Source organism: Ischnura elegans, chromosome 6, assembly GCF_921293095.1.
Source record: "Ischnura elegans chromosome 6, ioIscEleg1.1, whole genome shotgun sequence".
Classification (NCBI taxonomy): Eukaryota; Metazoa; Arthropoda; class Insecta; order Odonata; family Coenagrionidae; genus Ischnura; species Ischnura elegans.
This window is the reverse complement of record NC_060251.1, coordinates 52,242,605-52,267,858: the sequence shown is the minus strand read 5'-3', so window position 1 is coordinate 52,267,858 and position 25,254 is coordinate 52,242,605. Positions and strand designations below refer to the sequence as shown.

The 25,254-nt window shown below is 36.7% G+C and overlaps 1 protein-coding gene across 1 annotated transcript in view; it reads left to right on the top strand.

The window, feature by feature from the left end:
- Nucleotides 1-16,891, top strand: part of LOC124160680 (protein argonaute-2-like) — a 60,787-nt gene extending 43,896 nt beyond the window's left edge. Inside the window, exons 12-18 of the mRNA XM_046536649.1 lie at nucleotides 2,152-2,330; nucleotides 3,919-4,072; nucleotides 8,555-8,645; nucleotides 9,080-9,277; nucleotides 10,403-10,648; nucleotides 11,882-12,069; nucleotides 16,465-16,891. Of these exons, the coding sequence (XP_046392605.1) occupies nucleotides 2,152-2,330; nucleotides 3,919-4,072; nucleotides 8,555-8,645; nucleotides 9,080-9,277; nucleotides 10,403-10,648; nucleotides 11,882-12,069; nucleotides 16,465-16,555 (1,147 nt within the window). The 3' untranslated portion in view covers nucleotides 16,556-16,891. The remainder of the gene's footprint in view (nucleotides 1-2,151; nucleotides 2,331-3,918; nucleotides 4,073-8,554; nucleotides 8,646-9,079; nucleotides 9,278-10,402; nucleotides 10,649-11,881; nucleotides 12,070-16,464) is intronic.
- The last annotated feature ends 8,363 nt before the right edge of the window (nucleotides 16,892-25,254 follow it).

Here is a 25,254-nt window from a genome sequence, read left to right as displayed (position 1 = left end):
ACCCTATCTCACTCACTGACCTTTTTCATCCTACCAGCTTCAATTCGCCGTCTCTGGAGGACAAATGCTAGGTGAGTGACTTACTGGGCCTGAAGATGTTTTGATAACTTTCGGTAGTTGGATGACATGCATGAGATTCAAAAAAGAATGAGACCAAACATGACATATTCTGGCAGTGTTTTTTATTTAAGCTCTGATTGATTGGTACAAAGTTCTTTAAATACAAAAAGACTATACCGATATTGAACACTGTCCAAGCAGCACAACTTTCAATCTTTAAATTTTTTGAATCCGAAAATATTCGAAGATCCCGCTCTAAAAATCAAGGTTCCCATCCGGTTCTGGGTCCAAAAAAAATCCTGGATTGGTCCATCCCTACTATATATGAGTGGCCTTTTATTTTATAAACTTGGAGAAATTAATCTTTGATTATTAGGGACATGCAAAAGTCGCAAATTCGATAACAAATTTTAACACGAATTCTTGGGGTTCTATTGCATAAAATTGGAAAAAGCTAATGATGGTACTGAGATAACACACAAAGAAAAGGTATTTTTTAATGCTGGATGAAAACTCTTGAAACTTTAGTCTTTTTGTTACGCCCTTGTGCTTAAATGCAACTGAACAAGGCGGCTCCCTAACATAAGCGAACGTAAAAATTTTGAGGGAACATAGGGGAGGGAAGTTGAAGACCTGCTGCAGTGAGGAAAGGGGCATCTGCAAGGGTAGCCTGTCTTCTGAATACTCAGTTAGATGCGGGTCATAATATGGGCATTTGCATCTAAATTGGTTGGAGCTAAATCTGAATTTCATTCATGGAAATTGTGTTATGCAATTGTGATGTGTAGACTAGACCTAAATTAACACATTTATGTCTTAACTGCAGTGGAAGCCGGGTACAATGAGTGCTCATAATCCCGTGTAAATTACTCGCTAAATCAAGTGCTCGTTATATCCGAAGTTGTTGAATAAACCTACCTAATTCTCCTAGTCATTTCTTTCTACAGTTTTTCCTTTTGTTCCAGTTGTGTTTGACATATGAGGCAATTTTGTCAATTTCCATAATAATCAATTTCTACATGAAAATATTCATTATTATTATAATTGTAGATAATTATACAGCGAGTCCTCGTTTAACGTCACTTACCGTTCCTGAAAAATGTGACGATAAACGAAATGACGTTAATCGAAGCATAATATCCCATAAGAAACAATGTAAAAAGTGAATATCGGCTCCTAGACCTCACAATTCCTGCGCGAAAAAATTTTAGCCTATCATATCTGGGGCATTTTTTATGATGGGAATGCCAAGCTACGGCATAAATACGAGTTCCTGTCTTCATCGACGACAATAGTAGCGCTGACGTAAATCCTTTCTCCATTTTTGTATCTTCCCGCATTTGCTTTTCGGCTTCGCTATGGTGGTCACCCGGGCGAGCGTCGCCTGGGCATCATCATCGCTGAAACATCGTCGCAGTTACAGGCACCAAAATTATTGTGAACACGGCAAAAAAAGTGACGACAAAAACTCCGAGTTCTACACGGAAAAATTCCTTGAAATCACTTTTTAGGTTCCTGAAAACCATTATGTCAAGTAAAACCTTGCACACCTACCTAAAAATTCGTTTTGCAGAAAATTTGCTAAAATTGTAATCGCAATTAGCAATAAACACACTGTTTTACACTTCGTTTGGACTGACTGTATTACCGCCCACAAAACGAACAACCTGCAATGCCCGCAGCTTCGCGTTTTTTTCTCGCGCGAAATTCAAAAGCATTGACGTTATCGCGAAGCAAAGGTGCGATAAACAAATGACGGTCTCAAAATTTTCGTGACGTTATCGCGAAATGACGTTAAACGGGGTGACGTAGAATGAGGACTCACTGTATAGCGAAAGAGCTTTTTAGAGAAAAATTTCAGCAGTGACAGCATTTTAAGTATTGAACTGATTTTTTTTATCATGTACATGTCCATATTAAAGTTGGCACCTTGTACCATAAACCTTTTAGTTAATGAGATCTGTGATCTGCTATAATTGTGTTTGTTCTGTAAATTCTATTAACTGGTCATGTAATGTAATTTTCAATGATATGCAAAAGACAACCAATTGCACAGCTCGCTTAAAATAACTTGTTTTCCTCTCCTAACAGTGAGTTTATTAAGCAAATATCAATTGCTACGAGGAAATTAGGAATGCAATTTGCCCCTCCTGTTAAAAGATCTTGTGATACTCAAAGGGATAGAAGGCCAGAGTCATGGCTGGACTTTGCCCGTGGCCAACAGTTCCAGATTGTGGTTGTGATTGTTTCACAGTTCCCAGGACAGTATGGTAAGCTCTTCAATTTTTTAAAATTAATATTATAAAACTTCCTCAAATGCTGTTAAATATGTCGGTACGGGACTCCGAGCAGTTACGCCACCAGGGCTCTAACACAGATACTTAGGATTTTGCCCTTTATGTCCGTTATTATTAATGGTACATGGATTGCATTGCATGAAAAGAAAAAGGAACTCCACCTTCTTCTGGTCTCTGGGCTCTCTCTCGAGGTTTGGAATTGCTGAAGAGGTGGGGGTAGGCTGATGTTTACTGGGTGACATCTGCGAACAGACTGAAGTGGGCTAATTGCACTGGTGCCCGTGAAGTGGACGGCGTGGAATCTCCCAATTCCCTAAGGGGGCTGGAAACCTATTGTGAGATCGGTGCGAAGTTTGGTTTAAGAAATTCGGTTATGGTTTTACCCGGTTACTTGGGTTTGAAGGGCAAGGAACCAGAAATTACCAAAGAGTTTGCAATCAGAAGCAAGAGGGAATTCACGGTTGTACTTACGGTTGGGCAGAGTGCTATCCGGCACTCTCTCATAGAAATACAAAACTAAGCTCTTGATTCCTTCAGCACAACCTCCATATATTCTTCAAATTGTTTTTCCTGTCTCCCGAATGAGGTGTAGATGGGTGAAAGTGGATCTGTTCGATTAAAATACGAATTTTAAGTGAGGAAAAGATGGGACCCGCGAGTGTTCCGCTAATGGTGTTGATACCGATTTCGTGTTATTCTCACGCCTCCTTTAGTATTCCAGTTTCCTCCTCTTTTTTCCTTTTCATTTAGTATTCCTCCTCCAGCCTTCGGACTTCCTATTTTATGATAAACAGAGCTGATTGCACTCTTTCCTCTGCTTCACAGTCAGCCCTGGCTTTCGCAACATATTTTGCTAATGGCCTCCAGATTTTGAGGCCATTACAATTACTTATATTCCATTGTAATTCCTTATTTTGGAAATCAGCATTCAAGGGGCAATAGCCTCATGGAACATTAATCCATTCCCAAATTGAGAGAGGAGATAATATTTTTTGACATTTTACCATACTTATGATAAGTGTGCTTTTATGTATTTTATAAATTATTATTAGATATATATACACCAAGGATGAAATTTGCCTTTGAAAAATATTTGTTTAGCCGGGATTTGAACCCATATCTCGTGATTGCCTGTAGGGTATGCTTTCAGTTACAACCCATGCAATCTTCTTCGGAGATATATCTCAGGATGGGTTTTACTGAACATGGTGTTGACATCTCATTGATCTAAACTTGACCTACTACTACTTTTTGTCATTTTTAAACTTTATAACACATCCTTTTAATTCAAGATATTTACTAGGCAAAATGAAATGCCATGGATTCACTTGCAAGGGTGTCAGAAAGATGAGTGATGCTCACCCCCATGTATACACTTTTTTCTCAAGTTGTCCTCCCAAATATGAAAGAGGGGTTTTACTGTAATTAGGAAAAGAATCATGTGCTTTGGGCAACCAAGTAGCTTCCATATTTTCTTTCATGAAAGTGGTTTCTAGTTCAATTGTAATGAATGATACTGCCTATAACATGTCTTTTATGTCTTTTTCTGTTGCATGTGTAGCTAAAGTTAAGCAGACTGCCGAATTGAAAATGGGTCTTTTGACTCAGTGTGTAAAAGGTTCCACCATACAACGACTGAAACCTGCTACCACCAGCAATATCCTTTTGAAGATGAATTCAAAATTAAATGGTGTCAACCATGTTTTATCAGCAAGGTTTGTATTATTTTGTACCTACTTTATATTTTTAGGATGTTATAATCAAGTCATGTATTTGTCATCCTTTAATGTTGGACCAGTTTATCATCCCAATATTTTTATGCTGGTGAATTTCAATATGGTTTTAATTATGAAATAATAAGTTTATTTAGTGCACCAGCTATAAATTTTAATTTCTTATAATTTTACTCATTCTCTAAAATTTAATTAGTGAAGATTATAGAAGTGAGATATGTTTTTAAAAATTACAAAGCAACTTTCATATTGGAAATAATGTGTAAAGATGAGGAAATACTTAATTAGGGTCAATGTATCACTTAAAGGCATAGGGGAAGCAACCCATAATGAGAAGTGTATATTGTGACCAAACCCTCGCAAAATCATGGATAACATGTTGGCAAATCATCGGTGATTCCAGACTCTTAAGCATAACATTCACGTTGCACTAAGTTGCACGGTAGATAATCATGGTGGGATGCGATTCCATGAGCATGCCAGTTTGCCGTCCGTGATACTCTGAAACTATAAACGTAGAGCTTTCGTGAAGGCAACTTCGGTATGATCGCACCAAGACAAACACGCACAGTCTTGGGTACAAACACTTAAAGCCACAGTTACTACATTGGCAAGGTAGCCTTCGTGCGCCATCAGTTAATTATTAGCCATCGGTATTGTAGTGGTCCCAATTCTCTCCCCTCTCTTTTCAAGTTCGGACCTTTTAGTCTTCCCCACGAGATTTTAACCGGGGATACTGAGTCGGGGTTCCGCTAAATAAAGGTGGTGCTGTTCGGCTGTGATGGACGATCGAACCGTACGGTCGAAGAGCGATTGATGCCCCTCCACAACCAGACTTTTGTCACATAAATGAAATAAGGGCACAGATTTGGTTCCTCGGGTCCTGCGTACACCACGTTACTATTCTGAGAGGCAATCAAATGAAGGATGTTTTGACGATATTGGCAAGATAAAATATGTCCTTTTCACAACACATTAAATGAAAAAATTAAGATAAAGAGAGAGAAAAGAAATAACCCTTTTTAACATACATGGCGTCTCCTTTAATAAACAAAAAGAATAATGAGGCCTTCTGAAGGCTGCCTTCAGAACACACGGCGTCACCTTTAAATACAAAATAATTGAAATGGGATACCAGATTGGGGCCAAGGCACAGGACATCGCCTCAAATGATGCCCGTGATTAACACTCTTTCGGAAATAGAGAATTTCTCTTAAAGTTCACTGTCTCTGTTCTTCTATTTCTGAGGATTTAATGACGAAGGGAGTACAAGACAGTGAGATAAGTTTCGAGAGTTCGGAACCCAAAAAAAAATGTAGGAAGTCAATGATAATTGAAAATGTGGGAACCATCAGAACATGTAGCGACGGGAATTCTTACGTTTTTTGTTGAGCGAGGATGGATCCGACAGGAACCTTGGGCGGGTCAATGAGGCGATGATATCTGCTCTCAAATATACCTGCCTGGTACACCACTGTTTACAGGAGTCTGCTCGCTGTTCTCTTGGTCGCGTCCCCGTGCCTTGGCTAGATGTTCTTGGTTCCACTATGACGGCGGACTCCCTGCCGTGAACCACTCGACCACAACTGTGGGCACTCAAGTCTCTCTCTCAATCTGCCTCAAACACCTCACACTTAACATCGGGAAGAGCCTTATATAGGTATGAGGGCCTCCCAGAATACATCACTTTCTTTGTCTTCTGCATTTTTCACATTCACTTGTATTTTCACCGGTTATTTCAACCCCAGGCGACGAACTTCACTACACTGGTACCACAACTAACAACACACAATAGAATAAAAGTACACCCTGTGATTTTACATAGAAACATTGACTTAAAAATCTGAACAAAGAACAAAAGAGAAATAAACCCTTCTTGCCAAAATCGCGTTAACTTCCAACGATCTGCTCTCTAGAATAGGATTTTTTTTTTTTTTTTTTAATATGTGAAGGCCTCCCACCATCACCCTATGGATGCACCTTCTGAAATCAGTTCATGAAGATGTCATTTTCACATTCATGTATTAATTTCATTTAGATTTCTGAAAGCTTAAATTCCCACATAGGATGCTTCCGTGGTTTCTTTCTGTGTCATTAATGACATGAGCTGAATCCACATGAGAATGGAATAGACAGAAGAAGAAAAAAAAATGATGAACGAAGGAGTAGATCAATGGTGTGGGGAATTTAGGAACTGATGTTGACTTTATTCATTTCTGACTAGTCTACTTCATACTATCCTTGCTAAAATTCAAGTTAACTACGTACTTAACCCTCATTATCGCTCTCCACTGTCATTTAATTGGCTAAATGCTTCGCTTCTTTCTTCCATTTCCCATCTGTGCATTTCAGATTAAAGAAAAAGAACACTAAACAATGGGATCTCATGAAAAATATGCTAAGGGAGTGTGGCATCCCACCCCTGGCTCGCCCGGATACCGAAATAGAACCGGGGGCAGATGTCTCACAAAAACAAAAGAAAATATATAAATCCACGTGGATCCCTCCCGCATGGGACAAACCTATGTCACTCTCTTTGTACAATTTACAGAAATTAAAAATATTCCCCTTCTTTGGAAATAATTGAGGGTGGGGGGTTCCCGATTCGACCTGATGGGTAACGTTCGGACGCTTATGCACTCTTCCACAATGCATTCACAGAAAGAAAAATGAGTGGGGCGAAAGGTATGGCGAGGGATATTTTTTCTTGAGATGACCTGTGAAGGAGTTAAAACAAAAACGCTTACTCAACACTTTCAGCGAAACAAAATATAATTCAAACAATAAAACTGCATGTAACAAAACAAAAAAGAAACTTTCTCATAAACTAGTGATGTATGAGTTGGTGAAAACAATTTATGACACATCAATGATAAAAAACACAACAATATAACTTGATTTTCAGGATGGAATAATTGAAATAGCAAATGGTAACAACAAAATATAGTTCGGTTGTGAGCACGTAAATAATGATACACTTTTTAATAATTTCTTGATAGGGTGAAAACAATTTACGACACATCAATGATAAAAAACACAACAATATAACTTGATTTTCAAGATGGAATAATTGAAATAGCAAATGGTAACAACAAAATATAGTTCGGTTGTGAACACGTAAATAATGATACACTTTTTAATAATTTCTTGATAGTGGAGGTAAATGAAAGTCCACCCCAATGAGTGTTATTTTACTTTGGTGATTAATTTCACTTTCACTGAGTAACTGATGCGTTTCGTGACTGTCTTGAAACTGGGCAGAAGACAAGAGGGGGCTTTCGGGAGGGATATTTGCGATCTTACTTTACCGTTGTACGTGGTTAGACCAGGTTGGATCCAGCAAACTCTCGTTCCCTTTACTGCACACTCCTCTTTCTCCCTTTTTGGAGGAAGCTGCATCCGGAACGGAGGTGATGCGTCCTCTTAAGCTGGTCCTTGCTCCTTCGGACAGGGGGGGGGGTCTCTTATTTCAGACCGTATTCTTCTGAAACCAATCAGTTGCGTGATTTGGTAGGCCCCTTGTCTTCTCTGCCGTGTCACACCCAAATTCGGGAATGGGCTCCGCCCGACACTCGCTTCAAAATTGTTCTTTTCTTCCACGCGCACAACCTTTTTATAATCCCCATCTTGGGGTGGGGTAACGCACAAGAAAGGGAGGAGGAACATGTTATTCACGGGAAAAACCCAAGTTCCCGTCCTCCCAAACACACTCACACAACACTCATAATCTTACATAACCGACATTCATCCCCACTTACGCATACTCACTTTCCTCCACGGGCCATGGTCTGGGGGGAGGGGAGGGGGGTGGAAAATTTAGGGAAACGGAGCAGGTAGGGAAATGAATGCGCCGAATTGAATGGCACTTCGTAATGGTGTCTGAACCACTACAGGAGACTATAAATATAGTTAAATTTATTATATTTGTGATGCTTACTGATTTTGTGGCTGGGAAAATAAACACGGTACACTTGTTTTCAGGGTATTTATTTCCTCCTTTACCGGTGAAATGAATGAACTGGTTTACTTTCTCGCTAACTAGTTATGCTCTACTTTGTACCGTAAAAATCTACTTGTCATAACCTCATAGTAACAAGCGCATCCCATGGCAAGGAATTCTTGGCTTCGCTGTTATCCATATTTTTTACATGTTAATTATAGGCCTTTTGACTGTACACTGCCAATCACTTTTTATAAAGTGAGCTATGTGTTGTACTCCTTTACTGTATTTAGTGCTGAATTTCCTCCTGGACCAAAACTTTTGCTGTGTATAGATTTTTTTTCAGTTCTACTTTTAAGTCTTTGAAAAGGTTTAATTTTCTTTTGTATTCCAGCCATTGTTCTTAATTTTTAACTCTCCTGATGTATCTTACTGCAAAAAGGAGTGCTAGAATAAGTTTGTATCTAAGAGATTATTTTGCCTTTTCTTGTATTGAATGTTTTTCTTTCTTTCCTTAATGACAGGCCTCGATGCTTCGCTGAGCCAATTATGGTTGTGGGTGCAGATGTAACTCACCCATCTCCTGATGCAGTTGATATTCCATCGGCTGCTGCGGTGAGTCATGATTTTGAAGAACTGTATTGTTTCTTGTGTGCCTTTTTGGATTTGAAATTTATGGGGAGATCCATCTTCTTAACACATTGCGTACCGTAAGCTAATGTTTAGAATATAACTTTACCCAATCAAACGTTATGATGCATCAATTCATTATGAATAACAACAACTGAAAACGTACTAACGAATAAGTATTGTACGCTTTAAAATTGTTTAGGTTGACGCGCCTAAATGACGAGAATCTTTGTCATCCGTCTGGAACGTTCGGAAAAAAAATGACGAGAATTCTCACCATCCGTACGCAACGTGTTAATGAAAATGTATAGGAAGTATTCAATAATTAAAATTTGAAATTTCAGAGCTTCGAATGATTCTTAAATCTGTGAGAGAACAATATCTCATTTCTTAATAGCATTGTTTCTTCTTTATCTCAGGTTGCAGCCAGTATAGATGCGAATGCTTTTAGGTATGCTATCAAGTACCGTCTTCAACCACCACGAGTGGAACCTATTGAAGATCTCCAAAACATAATGAAAGAACTGCTTCTAGTGTTTTATCGAACAAATAATGGTGTCAAGCCTAAAAAAATTGTTGTATTCAGGGATGGAGTCAGTGATGGACAATTTTCAATCGTAAGTTCTTATTTGATTTCTCAGTAAATATTTTCTTTGTCATTATTTTCTCAGAAATAAGCCTAGTTATTGTAAAGCATGGAAAAGCTGTCTCAGTTGTAAAATTGAGATATGTTAATTGATATTTCAAGTACTATAAAAATTAATTCAGTAGACTCTCACTTATAGTTAATCACAAAACACCATTTAAAAAAATTTACAAGCCATACTTTTTTCAATTTTTAAAGGGGAGCTGGGCTAATTTTCGATGAAAAACGTGGTTTGCATAAAGTTTAATTTCAAAGCTATTTTAAAAGATATCAGGACAATTCATAAACCAGTGTGTTCATCATGAAAAGAACTTTTGGAAAACAACTTTTCAAATTATTCTATCATAAAAGACCGTCAAAATCTTTCCATAAAAACTCGGGAAAAATTTTAAATACCAACTTTTTATGCCATAAATTTTTATGAAGGAAACAAGACTCACTAATAAAATGTTATTTCTGTGTTGAATATGTACTTAAAAAACTACTTGCAGTGTAAGTTTTAGCGCTGAGAATGCTTGAGAGCTTGTCAAACAATGCTGAAAGCCTCCTATTGTTGATTTTTGCAGGTCAATATCTAAAAAAGGACTGAATGAAAACAAGTGAAAATTTCACATAATGTTCCTTACACATATATAAATATCTCACAAAAAAATTATGACCGAGGCTGTACTACATTTAGAGTAGTGGAGAAGTGAATTTTAATAAAAATGCAACAACTTTACAGGCTCGTGCAGTGCAAATTAGCTCACAGTGGCTTGATTAAATAATTACTTAAATAATAAGTATTGTTTAAACTATTAAAATTACATTTATCATGAAAATTTATTTAAAAATAGAAATATTTTTCATGGTCTGCATCGTGACCGCCATCTGGGGTAACCACAACGCACTTGCGGGAGTAAGCTGCTGTACAAAATGAGCAATAAGCCGAAACTGATCATAAAATAGAAATATTTATAAATATATATTGTGGAAGTAACAGTGTCTGTTATTGATAAAACAAATGTGCACTTGCATCATGAGAAATGCATTTAAAGATCGCGATTCCATTTTTCTTAATGTAAGATTGTTTAATGAATTGATATTCTTTTCTTAGGTTTTGAACAGCGAACTGATGGCCATCAGAAGGGCTTGTAGTAGTTTAGAACCTGACTATAAGCCAAAGATCACTTTCCTAGTGGTGCAGAAACGCCACCACACTAGATTCTTTCCAGGCAGAGATCTGCCTCCGCAGTTCGTTGATCAAAGAAATGGGAATGTTCCGGCCGGAACAATTGTTGATACAAATATTACCCATCCCACTGAACTTGATTTTTATCTTGTCTCTCATGCCAGCCTTCAGGTGAGTAAAAATATTTTTATTCAGGTATTATTTTGGTCATTGTGATGGAGGTAATTCATTCAAGCATTGTAAAAATTGTTTGATGTCATATTCTCAATCATTTTTTTAATACATATATGACATACAGTGCATGTGGCAGTCACTTTAGGCATTGTATATTTTATAGTAATTATTTGATTATTGTACCAATTCATGCCCAACTTTTAATTTTTATAGAGAAATAATATTTTGTAAAATTTGCCTTCTTTTGTCTCTCTCGAACCAAAAATCTTTTTTCAATGGTTTTATTTTTTTTTACTGATAGATTGATGGTTGAGAAATAGTAATATAATGTATACGTTAATATGGAAAGAATAAAAAAATAGCCAACATTAAGACTTTGAAGAAATGTTACTTTAATTAAAGAAGAGAATTCAATGCATTATTATCATGAACTTAGAAGCATTGTCTGTCAAGAACGTGTGCTAGCATTTTATGATTTTATTATAAATTATCTGAGCTTTCATCTGCAATGCAATCAGTTCTAATGCTCAAGTTGTCCCTACATCTTTGTTTGTTAATTTATATTTTTATTAACCCTTTGCACAAATTGCACTCTGAGTAACTTCATGCACAAACAGGTCTCATTTTTGTCGCTGGAATGATAAGCCTTGTGTTAGTAGTACAAAGACATTTCCTATTCATTAAGCATTTGTTATCTCACCCTGACTTTTCAATGACTCAGACGAAGACATCACGAGAGTGATCTTTGGGAATGCTGCATTAGCTGGGTAGTTTCTGAAAATGACATTGGCATTCAGCTACCGAACTCTCATGGTGTCTCCTTGTCAGAGCCAGGAAAGAGGTTTGAGTGAAGTTATGAGCGGAGTGTTAGAGAAAAGATGTGGTTGTGGTTTTAGTGACTAAAAATGTAATCAAAGGACTCTCATAATTTTTCCACCATAGTGCACCGTGAAATACCTCATGAAGTGGGGTATGAGCAGTATTTGATTCTAAATACAGTGAAACCCCTATTTTACACTTTTGAATGGACCACTTACAAAAAGCGCAAAATTGAGGATGTTGTAAAATAGAGTATCATTATTTAATGGCGGTATTGTTTGGGACCTGATGAAAATGGTGCAAAATCAGGGAAAATGTATAATGGGGGAATGTAAAATCGAGGTTTCACTGTAAAAAATTTTGTTTGACTATTGAGACTGCTTGTTTTAATGTTTAATGTATTTTTTTCAGGGAACAAGTCGGCCCACAAAATATCATCTTCTTTGGGATGATAATGACTTCAGCACTGATGAGCTGGAGGCTTTGACTTACCACCTGTGTCATATGTTCTCCAGATGCACACGTTCAGTGTCATACCCTGCTCCAACATATTATGCTCACCTTGCTGCGTTCCGTGCACGAGTTTATATGGAAGATGCGTAAGTATCATTTTCATCTTTACTCCTATGCTTTTAGGATAGCTTGTTATCTTGTAAGCTATGTGTGAAAGGGAAACAACTACAGTAGAACTTGTTTAGTACGTTTCTGAAGGAACCACAGAAAATGAATGTACTAACCAGGTATATATGCCAACGAGGAAAGTAAATAATAGCAGTCGGGGTAATTGTAACCTGTGGAAAAGTCATCGTAATTACAATTACTATCGGTAGTCCTCATAGGATTGCCTTCCTGAACTCTTTTCACATTTAAAATCAAGAAAATGAGCACTACATTGAAAAACAATACCATGTGAATAAAAATCACAATGTTTCATTTTCCCGATGACAATTACATGAAAACGGGGTGTTTCTCCCGTGATTTATCCTATATATATTTATAGAAAAAGGACAAGTGAAGCTAATTGTAAGTCATTTCTTCTTTCTCACAGCGTACTCGTAGAATATAACAACAACGCCGAGTATGTCAACTGGTTGTTTTTAAACATCATAAAAATTGGACAAAATTATACTGACCTTACATTACGGCAACAGCTGTACACATTCTCTTCTGGAATGATACCATATCGATTGTTATATCGATCGATATATCGATTAATAACACGCAAGATTATTAATTAGATTACGACATCATCACAAGAATTTTTTATATGATACAGTACAAATGTACTTTAAAAATTTGTCTAATGACTTCTGCTTTCATACCGAGATCAAGTATTTTTAAGCTAAACTTCACGTGGAGATCCAGAGCATCATCTGCACCCGCCACAGTAGTCAAGTAAATACGCACGTACTTCATAGCCTCGACTTCGAGTTTATGGCTTACATGCAGTACTGCTTTAGATAAAGTGGGAATTGGATAAGACTCATTTCTTCATCATGATAACTCGTGCAATAGCAACAGGAGGTGAGGAGCTTGGGGTGGGGAAAATTGGGGCCTCTCATTGGATGCAGTTTTGCATAGTCAGACATTCCTGATAAATGGCAGAATTTTATTATTCATCACATCACAAGAATTGAGAAATGCATTTGGATAAATCACGGTTGAAGAAAGAGATGTGGAATGAATGCAAGGATGTTAATGGCTAATAATAATAAATTAAATCATGAATTCGGAGGTTTACGACCCTTAACCCTTTTAGTGCCAGCCGGCCCATCTGTCGGCCCGAGGGGTATGTGCGAAGAATGCCACTGGCCGATCTATCGGTCGGGTGTATTTAAATTAATTTAAAAATTAAATATTTTTCCCAAGTTGTACAGAAGAGATAACAACATAGGTGATTTTTTTAATCAATGATGTAAGTATTAGAAGTTTAAATAAAAAAAATTTGCTTCAGCACATTCATATTAGAATTTTTATAAAATTTTAAGTAAAATCGTGCAAATTCATCAAAAAAGCCATGGCATTCTTCGCGTATACCAGGTAAAAAAGGCTGGTACTAAAAGGGTTAAGAAGATACTAGAGAATGAATTGTGGGTTGCATCACGGCAAGCAATTGAGCGTACTTACCAGGAAAGTGCAATTTTTTCAAACCAAATACTTTTAATGGCAACCCCGGAGCGGAGAAATGCACGGTAAATTCTCAGTGAAGTTTCATTCTATTTACTGCGATATTTATGAACTCTTCCGCGTATTCTTACGTTATTAGATACAAAATCAATAAACATTAATATAGTCTGAGAGTTGCATCTCAAGCATTGCCAATCAAAATGCGTAATATTACTCCCAGAGTTGACCGATCGCGTGGATTCGGGAAAGTACAGTATCTCAACGCTACATTACTAAACTGAATACTATTGGTTCATTATGTTATGCTGCGATCTAAGGGTAATCATTTTATCTTCTGCCTTTTATATATTACATTGATTGATGAATCTGGTGGTTTCACTGTCACAGTTAATAAACGTAGGAGGGGTGTCGAGGATTACGAACAAATAACACTCAAAAATACCAGTAAATCACTATATTCTTAGATACATTCACACGCACATACACTTAATCTTTCACGCACGTAAACATTCTTTCATTCTCTCATCTCTCAATAAAGTAATGTGTAAATATCATCATTTGAATATTTACTTCGCTGGTAACATCGAAGAATATTTCCAATGCACGAAGCTAATGAAAAGTGAGTTTTTATTCAGATAACTCAGATATTAATGTGCAGCAAAGTTAGTGGGGAAAACCTTTCAATGACGCAGTATTCATTTACATTTGAACAAATATGAGGGAACGAAAAAATGGGTCACTTTTGTTATGTTGGACACGTAAAAATATCGATAACTATTTGATATTTTTTCTGTCATTGGGTGTACGAGCGAATATCTGCTCCTTCGCGCTCGCATTCGAAAATTAATTGAAATTCGGTTATCACTTACATATGTACGGATTTACATAAGTTGAGACATACGTAACTCAGGGGATGCCCGTACCTGTATTTTGTTCGGTTTTGAGCAATTAAGGGGACAAAGTTCTGTGAAATTTTTAACTATTGGACTGTAAACATTGTCTCTGTTATTAGTTAGTCCCATTTTCTTGCTGATGGTATCCTTAGTAATACAGTGGAACTTGGTTAGTACGTTCCTCTTTAGTACGTTTTCCTCCTTAGTACGGCGATTTCCCTCGGTCCCAGTACCATCCGAACAAAATACAGGTAAAAGAATTTGGTTAGTACGTTTGAAAAAAATGCGCTTTCCTGGTTAGTACGCTCAATTGCTTGCCGTGACGCAACCTGCAATTCGTTCTCTAGTGTCTTCTTAAGGGTCGCAAACGTCTGAATTCATGATTTAATTTATTATTATTAGCCATTAACATTCTTCCATTCATTCCACATCTCTTTCTTCTACCGCAATTTATCCAAATGCATTTCTGAATTCTTGTGACGTGCTGAATAATAAAATGCGGCAATTTTTCGGGAATGTCTGACTATGAAAAACTACAGCTAATAAGAAGCCCCAATTTTCCCCACCCCGAGCTCCTCACCTTCTGTTGCCTTTGGAGTGCTTGGCAGTGTCCCACTGCTGCGCACAAAGTTCGTGAGTGGGCAATTGTTGCTATTGCACGAGTTATCATGATGAAGAAATGAGTCTTAACGGTATTAGACAATTCCCACATTATCTAAAGCAGTACTGCTCCATAAACTCGACGTCGTGCGTATTTACTTGACTACTGTTGCGGGAGCAGACGATCCTCTGGATCTCCACGCGAAGCATAGCTTAAAAATACTTGATCTCGGAACGAAAGCAGACGACATTAGACAAATTTTGAAAGTAAATTTCAACTGTTTAATATAAAATTTTCTTGTAATTACGTAGTAATCTAATAATCTTGCGTGTCATCAGTCGATATATCGATCGATTTTACAATCGAAATGGTATCATTCCAGAAGCGAATGTCTACGGCTGTTGCCGTAATTTGAAAGTCAATACAATTTTGCCCAATTTTTATGATGTTTAAAAAACCAGTTGACTTACTCCGGGTTGTTGTTATATTCTCAGAGTACGCTGTAAGAAAGAAAAATGACTTGTCTTCGCTTGTCTGAGCTTCACTCGTCCTCGTTCTGTAAATATATATAGGATAAATCACGGGAGATAGACGCCGTAATCATGAAATCGTCTCCGGGATGTCCATGAAAAATTGCGAGTTTTATTCACATGGTATTGTTTTTCATGGTAGCGCTCATTTTCTTGATTTTAAGTGTGAAAAGAGTTCAGGAAGGCGATCCTATGAGAACTACCGATAGTAATTGTAATTATGACGACTTTTTCACCGATTGCAATAACCCCGACTGCTATTATTTACTTTCCTCGTTAGTACGTTTTCCTGGTTAGTACGTTCATTTTTCGTGGTCCCTTCAGAAACGTACTAACCAAGTTCCACTGTAATTTGGAAATGGTTTATTTTTTCTCCATTGCTACCATGAGTGCCAAGCATACACTAAAAATTCTTGAGAGCAACCCTTAGGAAATGGTGTATGATAGGATGGACATATAATAAATAAACTCCGGTTTCTAATTAACAATTTTATGTATTCACTAGCCTTCAAATTAAAGAATAGGAAATAATTAGTGAATGATTGCAATATGAAAAAGATGTTGCTTTCGAATAATCTTCTCAGAATTTTATCTGAGCAATGTTTCTTGGTTGCCAGTGTTTTGAGGTTTGCCCATCAAAATTCATCCTCATCATCAACCTTATTGAAAACTAATTTTACCCTTACAAAAGATAATGTAGAGCTAAGGTCATTAGCAATCGTGAACTATTCATCCAGTTGTTACTTTGATGAAAATGCATCTGAGTGATTTGAAGTGTTTTATATCTAATTTCTTTTCTGTTAGTTTGAATTATCAATAATGCCACAATTTATTCTTTTACAGGAGAATAAATATGAGAGATTTGGCTAGAGAACAGTCAGTGAGAACTCTAAACCAGACCTTTGAGAAAAATTGGCCAATGTTCTTTGTGTAAGGCTTTCAAAATATGTACAGTTTTCAGAAAAAATTAACTTACCTGTTGAATTTTGAAAGAATAGAGCTGCTGTAATTTCATGAATGTTGTCATGCAGCTTATTGAAATTTTGCTTTTAATATTATGTATCATCAGCTGGTATCATATTTTGGAGGTAGAAAAATATTCTTTTCTATGGAATGCTGGGTTTTTGGCATTTAATCATCTAACTACTTTTGTGGAGTAAATAGAAACTCCATTTTTTACCCTATTCAGACAACATATTTTGTTGTGTGACATTTGGTTTGGTAGATGTATTGTGAATGTAATATTGGAAATAAATTTCTAATTTTTCTATCTCATTTTTTACAACCTATACACCCATGTCTCGTATAGCGCAATTTCGATTAGCGCAATTTCGATATAGCGCAAATTCGTTCCTCGGGGAAACATTGCAACGCAGTGTAGCCTAATCAAAAATCTTAAACGCTCCCGTGATAAAACGTGAACTTGCGCTAAGTACACACGAAATTTCTATCAATTTACGCATAGTAATATTATTTCTTGCCTCAAATCTTCTTTTTTGTTTATATATTAATCGAAATTCATTGCTGCGCAATTGCCAAAAGTATTACTCGTCATTGGGTCTAGATAGCCGGCCTACCGAAGATTTATCTCGTCTCCTTAACAGAATGATAATAAATAATTTAGATCGTTAATTAAGCGTGGGGCTAGTGGAAATGAGTTTTTTTTCAGCAATACGGTTTGAGACGTATTTTTGCCGTCGTAGGTTACCGGGCGATTGACTTCCAGGTAGAGAGTCTACGCTAAAGCCTTCAAGGTCATCTGTATTCACGGGGGAGAAATGGAGCGGTGGCCGAGTTGAGCATGAATAGCATCAACACATAAAAGGGTCCGCTATAGAGTCTCAAACACAATGGCTTCGTTCCCTCCCCGCAGTCATAGGCCTTCTGCGTCTCAGGAATACAGTTCAGCAGTGGAAGGTGATTTAGATAGAGCCATACAGAGTAAAAACCAAGAGAATATGGCAAAAAATAGGAATGCGTGTAGAAAAATCAAGAATTTATCAATAAAAACTATAAACCTAGAAGAGGACTTGAGAGAGGTCAATTGCTTTGAAAATGGAGAGCGTCAAAGCGATATTGCGCGGAAGTTTAAACTCACGATGCCTTATTCTGAATAAAGACGAAGCTAAAATATCAGTGACCTCAGCCGCACCAACTTCAACCAAGCGGTCTACACACACGGAAAGTTCATGGTGAATCAGTACAAAAAGACGAGAGTGGTAATCGCTCCGAGACATTAAGTGAAAGCTCCGGTTGGTTCCAGAATTTAAACGGCAAGCAGGTATTTTCAGTGCGGCGATATCAGGTGAATCTGCAAGTGTTGATAGCGCAGCCACCACAACATTTTCTGATGAACTCTAAGCTGTGATTGAAAGTGGCTCCTTTCCCCCTCAACTAGTTTTTAGTGTTGATGAGACGATATTCTTTTGGAAAAGAATGCATTCTCGTTCATTCATTTTCAGGGAAGGAAAACCTGGGTCAGGTTTCAAGGCATTTAAAGACTGTTTCACGTAGCTGCTAAAGACTCGGAGGACTTCACATTAAAATGATTTATCATTCATAAACTCCGCTAGCTATGAAATGGCATTTAAAGTAGCATTTTCCTGTCATTTCGATGAGCGACAAAAGGGCCTGGGTGACACAATAGTTGTTTTTAGACTAGTTTGAAAAATCATCAACTGCCGGCAACGCATTACGATCCCCTGAGATAGCAGATGTTAGCCCACCCGCACGACAGGATGGAATTTCGAAAGCACGTAAGAATTTTTTTTAACGTGAATAAAAGTCTTTGAATGCGTGAATACTATCTTTAAAGATGTTTTAAACTATAAATATTTATAGAAATAATGTTTTCTAAGGCTTTTTATGGGAATATAGATGTTTTAGAGGAAATCCAATACCCAAGACCTATGCTACCTATGGAACGCATCCCTATCTTCCCTATGTTAAAACGCTCTCGTATAACGCAAATTCGTATAGCGCAAAGACCCCAAGGAACGCATCCCTTGCGCTATACGAGACATGGGTGTACTTATATTGATTGATATAGTTTTAATTGAATGTGTTAAGTCATATTTTTTCTCTTCACTTTTGTCAAGTAAGGTGGAGTGTTATGGGTTGAAGGGAATATGGGTAACAAAAAAACCTGTGGGCAACAGAGAAAAAATAGTCTCTCAGTAAATGACCCGGAAGGTTAATTGGGATTGGTGTGACTAGTTCTAGTCACACCAATCCCAATTAACTCTCCCATACTAAGCCAAAAGCGTGGGAATTCTCACATTCACCGAAGGAAAGCAACTTCTTTTCTCTGGGCTGCTCACCTGGGATTTGAACCCTTCTGAATGTGGCCCAACATTCTATGGCTGACCTAGCACTTTCCCTGAAATTGAGAAAGTAATCATGAATAGGGAAGTGCACTAGTGTTTCAAATGCACCAAACACATTTTTTAAATTAGAGTTCAGAATAACATAATGTCGTAAAACCACAGTTTAAATCCTAATAGTGAATACTTGATTCGAGATGACCGTCTGAAATATGGAAAAATTCAAAGGCCGCGAAAACGGGTGTCCATGTTGAATATTGGCCGTGACGTCACAAGGCAGTAGCAGAAGGCAGCTTCTACACCGTTTAGTTCTACCACTATTATTGCATAGAAAAATTACAGAATTTGAGGGCATCCGTTTTTTGCTGTCATAAAATATCTTCAGATTATATATGTGGCTGCTTCTCTTTTGAGTAAACGACTTCATCATTGCGTAATATATTAATATTCATTTACGTGTCAACTTCAAGTTTGGAAAGAGTAGTACGAATAGCACATTGAATCTTTAATAAATGCATGATGGCATTTATTTTTCGCTGGGTATATTTTGGCACAATGCCGTTTATCATGCCAAAACTTTTTTTGTAAGAACCGAGTCAAACTAATAAACCTATTTCAGACGTTTGCTGCAAGACTTATTCGTTGCGTATGTATTCACGCCGGCCGGAACGTTCGCCCTTCGCTACTAAAATCATGGGATGTTAGCCTTATTTCCGAGCTGGCTGGTTGTTGCAATGGTTCGCTGTCCAGGATGGGTTCAAGAAAAGATAATCTTGGTTGGGAGAAGGAAAATTCCAACGATTTATAAATGGTATACCAAACTTTGATGAATTTATGGTTACTGAATTTTTGAATAAGGAGGACAGGTTCAACGCTCCATAGAAATGCGAGACGTTAAGGCTAACAAGGGGAGACCGCGTACCTTGCTGCATCTTTTTCAATTAGGGAGTTAGTTAGGCTGTAATTAATTAATTTTCATGCGTTACTTTTTACAAGTTATTTATATAAATCCAAAATATCCTCAATTTCCCAATGGGTCGGTTGGGGTAGTGGTAGAGTGCACGAGATAAAGGAAAAGTGTTACCTGAAGGACCGAAATTCAAATCTACGTCTAGGCATTATTTTTTGTTGCCTTCATTATGATCATACGGTGTCTAGTTTATCATTAATTATAATTGCAGCAATCATTGACATGAGACAATTTTTTATCGCCATTATGGCGTTGAGGTATTTTAGCAGTGTCATTGCAAACGCCGAGATACGATGACTACAAGGGTTGGTGTGCGCTAAAATGTTAATTTTTTCTTTGCTTATACTGACCAACTTCCACATTAAAAATGAAAACCACTCTTGCAAGAGCACATACCATTAAAGGCTCGCGGCAAGCAACAATATGCGTACAGGCATAATTAATAAGAACACAAAGCGAATATAAAATGCCATATATCTCGAACACTTGTAATTCACATTACTCCAAAGGGAGTTTACTTAGTACATACCTCAGTACCTTGTACTCAGTACCTACCAGTTTACCTCAGTAGCAGTGCTAAAAGAACCATTCTGAAATATAATTTCAACTAACAAATAGGATGAAATAAAAGTTGATAACCCTGGACCGGGCGCGCTGGCGTATAAAATACGTCAATCTTTGAAAACCAAGGATTTCGACATTGTACGTACATTCTGGGCTATAATGGTCTCGTGTATTCTTACAATGTACTTTGACTGCCTATATTGCGAGTTTTCAAAGTTCGAGGTATTGTAGCTGATGTTTTAGATCAGCAAGATGAACCCGTCACCAGTGGAGTACAAATTACGCCGCGCGACCTGCCGTGTACCTTCATATTTGTATCACCTATAAATGTACTAATTTCAACAAATAAAGATTAACTTTAACAAAAATCGTTTGTTATCATATATGCACATATCATGGGCAAAGTACGCATTTTGCCCGGTCGTGTAAAAAAACAGTCGCGCCATAATTCTTTAACCAAACTACTTTCAGTTTATAAATTACGTAGGTCTACGCGGAAGATGCTATATTTTGACTCAACACTTTCTGATGTGACTGAGGTACCTATTAAGTAAATTATTATAATATAAATATCAATTTGATCTTACAATACCTTCAAATGATCTTCAAAACAGAATATCATCGATAGGTAAGAGTCAGGAGCAGCCTTGAACCATTTATTCCGTATAGCTTGTGCTTAAGGCACGGAAATGAATATCTTCTCCAGGCTTTTGTTTCGACGTCGAGATGAAATTTGGAACAAAAAATCATTTATAATTCTATTTTGAATCCATGTTTTCGGTACTAGACGACATTTTTAGGAAGCAAACTCCACCGATTCCCGGAGACTCTCGCCGCGCTAAAGAAGGCGACGGAATACAGCGATACTCCACTGGTGACTACTGCCTTGTGACGTCACATCTCAGTCAAGATGGAGGCACTGTGTTTCAGCGCAACATGAAATTTTCCGACTTTCAAAACGTTTTAAAGTGCATACCCCAGATGCAGAAAATAAAAGTGACTATACTAATGTTTCTTTTTTAGGCTAAACTTTCAAATTCAGCAATAAAAAAAAATTAGTGCACTTCCCTATTTGATAATAGGAATCCCTAAAGAATCAGCAGTTATGGCACCTTAGAAAAAAATATATATATTATAATGACTCGATATAGCTTGAAAATGAATTTAAAGGAAACTAAAATATAAGTCTGCATCATAAAAAAGAGGCCAAGATCAACGTCAATCTAGGAAACCAGAAATTTGATGTGAAGATCAAATGTTTCAAGTGTGAGAATTAGGTGGAAGTCTTCAATAGAGCAGGAGAGAGCCTTTAGGAGACAATGAATCAACATGTCAGCCACATCATCAGACATGCTGGGATGCAGATTATCATTAATAAATGATCGTAGTTGAAGGACAAGGAAAAGGAAAAAATAGCAAAAAAGGTATTGGATAAGATACTATGTGAAGATTTTTCTATATTGTTCCTAAAGAGAACAATAAGGATTGTTGGTAATGCACTCCCTCGTGAGCACTCACTTTTTTCACGGCTGATCATGTCTGTATACAGCGAGTAGGTTTTCAGAGCACTCTGCTTTGTCAGAGAAAATGTAGGCTGTTACATGCACTGATCTAATGTTCACAACTATAGCACGTGGAACAGCAATAATTTGAATATTGTAGATTGTCCTTCAATTATAATTCCTTCCATAAGGTTGTTGGTTTCAGGTTGTTCAACCTTTCAGGTTGTTCAACTGGTTACCAACTCGTATTGAAGCAGAAAATGGAACTAACTTTAAAAGAAGATGAAGGGTTTGGCTTGTGAGATATCCCCTATAATTTATACATTAGTACTTTGAATGTAATTTTAATGATATTTGATTGTGAAATGTGTAAGTAGAACGTATAATATATGCATGTTTGCATAGATGAGTTTGTATTTGACAACACCTAACATGGTATACCCCATTTATGAAGGTGAATAAAATTATTATTACATAGAACAGATGAGCATACGATGCAAAACAGAAGATTTATGTTAGTGTTAAGATACTATCAGATAGGAGAATTCTGCACAGAGATCCGTAAAACCAATATTCAGATTGTTGACTTTATATAAATATGAACACTACATAATTAAGATCACCACCAATCAATAAACATTTGTAATTCTAAGAGAAGGGGAATGCTAAAAAAAAGTCCATTTGGCTAGAAGGACAGCTTGGATCAGTCCTCGGTAAGTTGAAAATTCTTTCAATATTTCAAACGCTAGAATTAAAAAAAAACTAATTTCCTTCAAGAAGTTCACACAAGTTGAGTTTTTTAGTAGAATAAAAAAAATCATTAACTTTGGATGGAATGTAAGTATTTCCTTGAAGTTCATTGAATGTGGATTGAATCATCCATGCATTTCCATGAAAATACCCACAGACTTTTAAACTGTGTTAATTAATATTTTTACCTTTTAATTAGTGTTGCTTTTGCAAAGTTATTGTTGCCTGAACACCCAGCTACTACTTCTCCACATTGTAACATCAACTTGCACACTACCCAAATAATAAGTTAAAGTCAGCACTTACTTAGAAATGATATTCACAGGAGTTTAAATGTGATGAAGAAGATAGCATCATCTTCAAATTCCTTCGAGCAGCAATCATTGCCTTCCTTCTCAGTATTGGGTTTATTGGGATGCTTACGAAAATCATTCCTGGGGCAGAAAATATCGCAGGACAAAATACTCTCTCCAGGTCTTCTTCCAGGGAATTCCGTTAGATGAAGTACATTCCTCCATTACAAAGAATTTTTCAGAGTAAAAATTCCTTTACCCCAAGAAGGTATAATTTAAAAGTCAAATTAACAATCTTTGAGATTTCAAAAGAATGAGAATTGACAGCTGGCAAAAAGCAAAATTGAAAAATACCACAGAGCAACCTCCGTATTGTGTGTGCCAGCTGACGTCACACATTGAAATGCATGGGGGTCATGGGTTTCAGCCAGGGACCTGGAGCAGCAGTGGAGCGGAGTGAATTTTCATTGTTGCTCCGGGGTGCTCCACTCCTGTCGGAGCGGAGCGGAGTAGGTCGGAGCAATGTCGGAGCGGAGCACTCAGGTGGAGGGCATGTCGGAGCTCCTCGGAGCGGAGCGAATTGCTATGATGCTGCTCCGCTCCGGTATTAATTTTGTGTTAACTTTGTTCCATAAATTCTATTGCCACCTGGAAGTGCGTATTTTCCAAATAAAATTAACCATAATTAATTATTAATAGAAATACCCACAATAAAACTTAATTAATTTAAATATAATGAAGGGTTACCCGCACGTGATGGCACAGCGATATTTAATAGCAATTCCTTTCGTGACATTTTTATTTAGAATACATCATTTTATAAAGAAATATCGGATTCTTAGCATAATGATACCCTTGTAAAAGTTGACTAATATTCATCAATATGTCCATAGCCAAATCAACCATTATAACGAAAATTTGATTGGAAATCAAAATTAAGTGATGCACTACTTTCCGCTATGTTTCAAATTTTAAGCATATGTTTAAGAATACGTCGGTAAAACCTTTCAACATGTTATATAATGTCTTCACAGCAATTACGCCAACTGCGATTTTTATCTTTCACGTGTATAATGTAGATTTTTTCCTGGCCGCAACAATAATTCACAATGATTATTATTTATGCGGGTTTTAATGGCATTGGAGAAACATAATAAACTAATAAAATAATTTAATTTTGTGAACATGATTTTTATAGTTGAATATTACATGTTTTACATACTATTCTTGGCTATCAATAAAATTCAGAGATGATAGATGGAATATTTGACAATACTGCCATATAACTGGCCTTAACTAACTGGCCTTGTAGGGTATATATGGATATTTTATCTTGTTTTTTGTTGATGTTTTTCACACTTATGAGCAAGGAAAAGAGCGTATTCCGAAGTTATGCGCTCGTGAATCCAAACTTAATTTTATTGTGATCCTCTCTGTTGAGTAAAAAATCAACAACTGATGGTTACCAAGGCCGTTTCATGCCATAATTTTTACGATATTTTCATGAATAAAAGTCGTCTGCAATTATGAAATTATGCTATTATTTTTCTATAGTTATAAATATCAATTTTCCATCATTTTACAATCTAAAGATTATGATTAAAATTAATTAAAGATTTATTACAAAGGTATTGAAAATTTGAGTTTCCCTTGTATTTTGCCTTTTTATTACAACTGAATTGTGAATCATCTGTATACAAGAAGTTTAAATACAACTGTTATGCAATTGTATCACAAAAATCGGTACAATTTGTAAATGTACAAAAGATATACCATTTGTAAATAAATGCTTGCATTGTTTGGGAAAGAAAAACTACATTTCAAAATAGGTGTTATCGCGGAATTCAGTTTAACAGACAGACATTGCTCAGGAGAACCTCTAATTACAAAGCATGTTATTCGGAAAAAAATTATGGGCTTTGGTTAAAATATATATTCATTTTAAATCCAAGTACATATGTATTGTAAAATTTCATTAGAAATGCTCTTTCCACCCAACGAAGGGCCACATCCTTAATATTTTAAACGTACTACGTTATGGCATTGTAAAAAAAACGATATCCCAGAATTTTGAAAATATTAGCCTACAGCATTTTTATTTTTTAATATCGCCCAACAAAGAATTTTATAATGCGATAATAAAATTAATAAATTATTAAAATGGCGACACAAAGCCTGTGAAATTATAAAACAACATAGATAGCAAATATCAACTATCGTATTGTATTAAT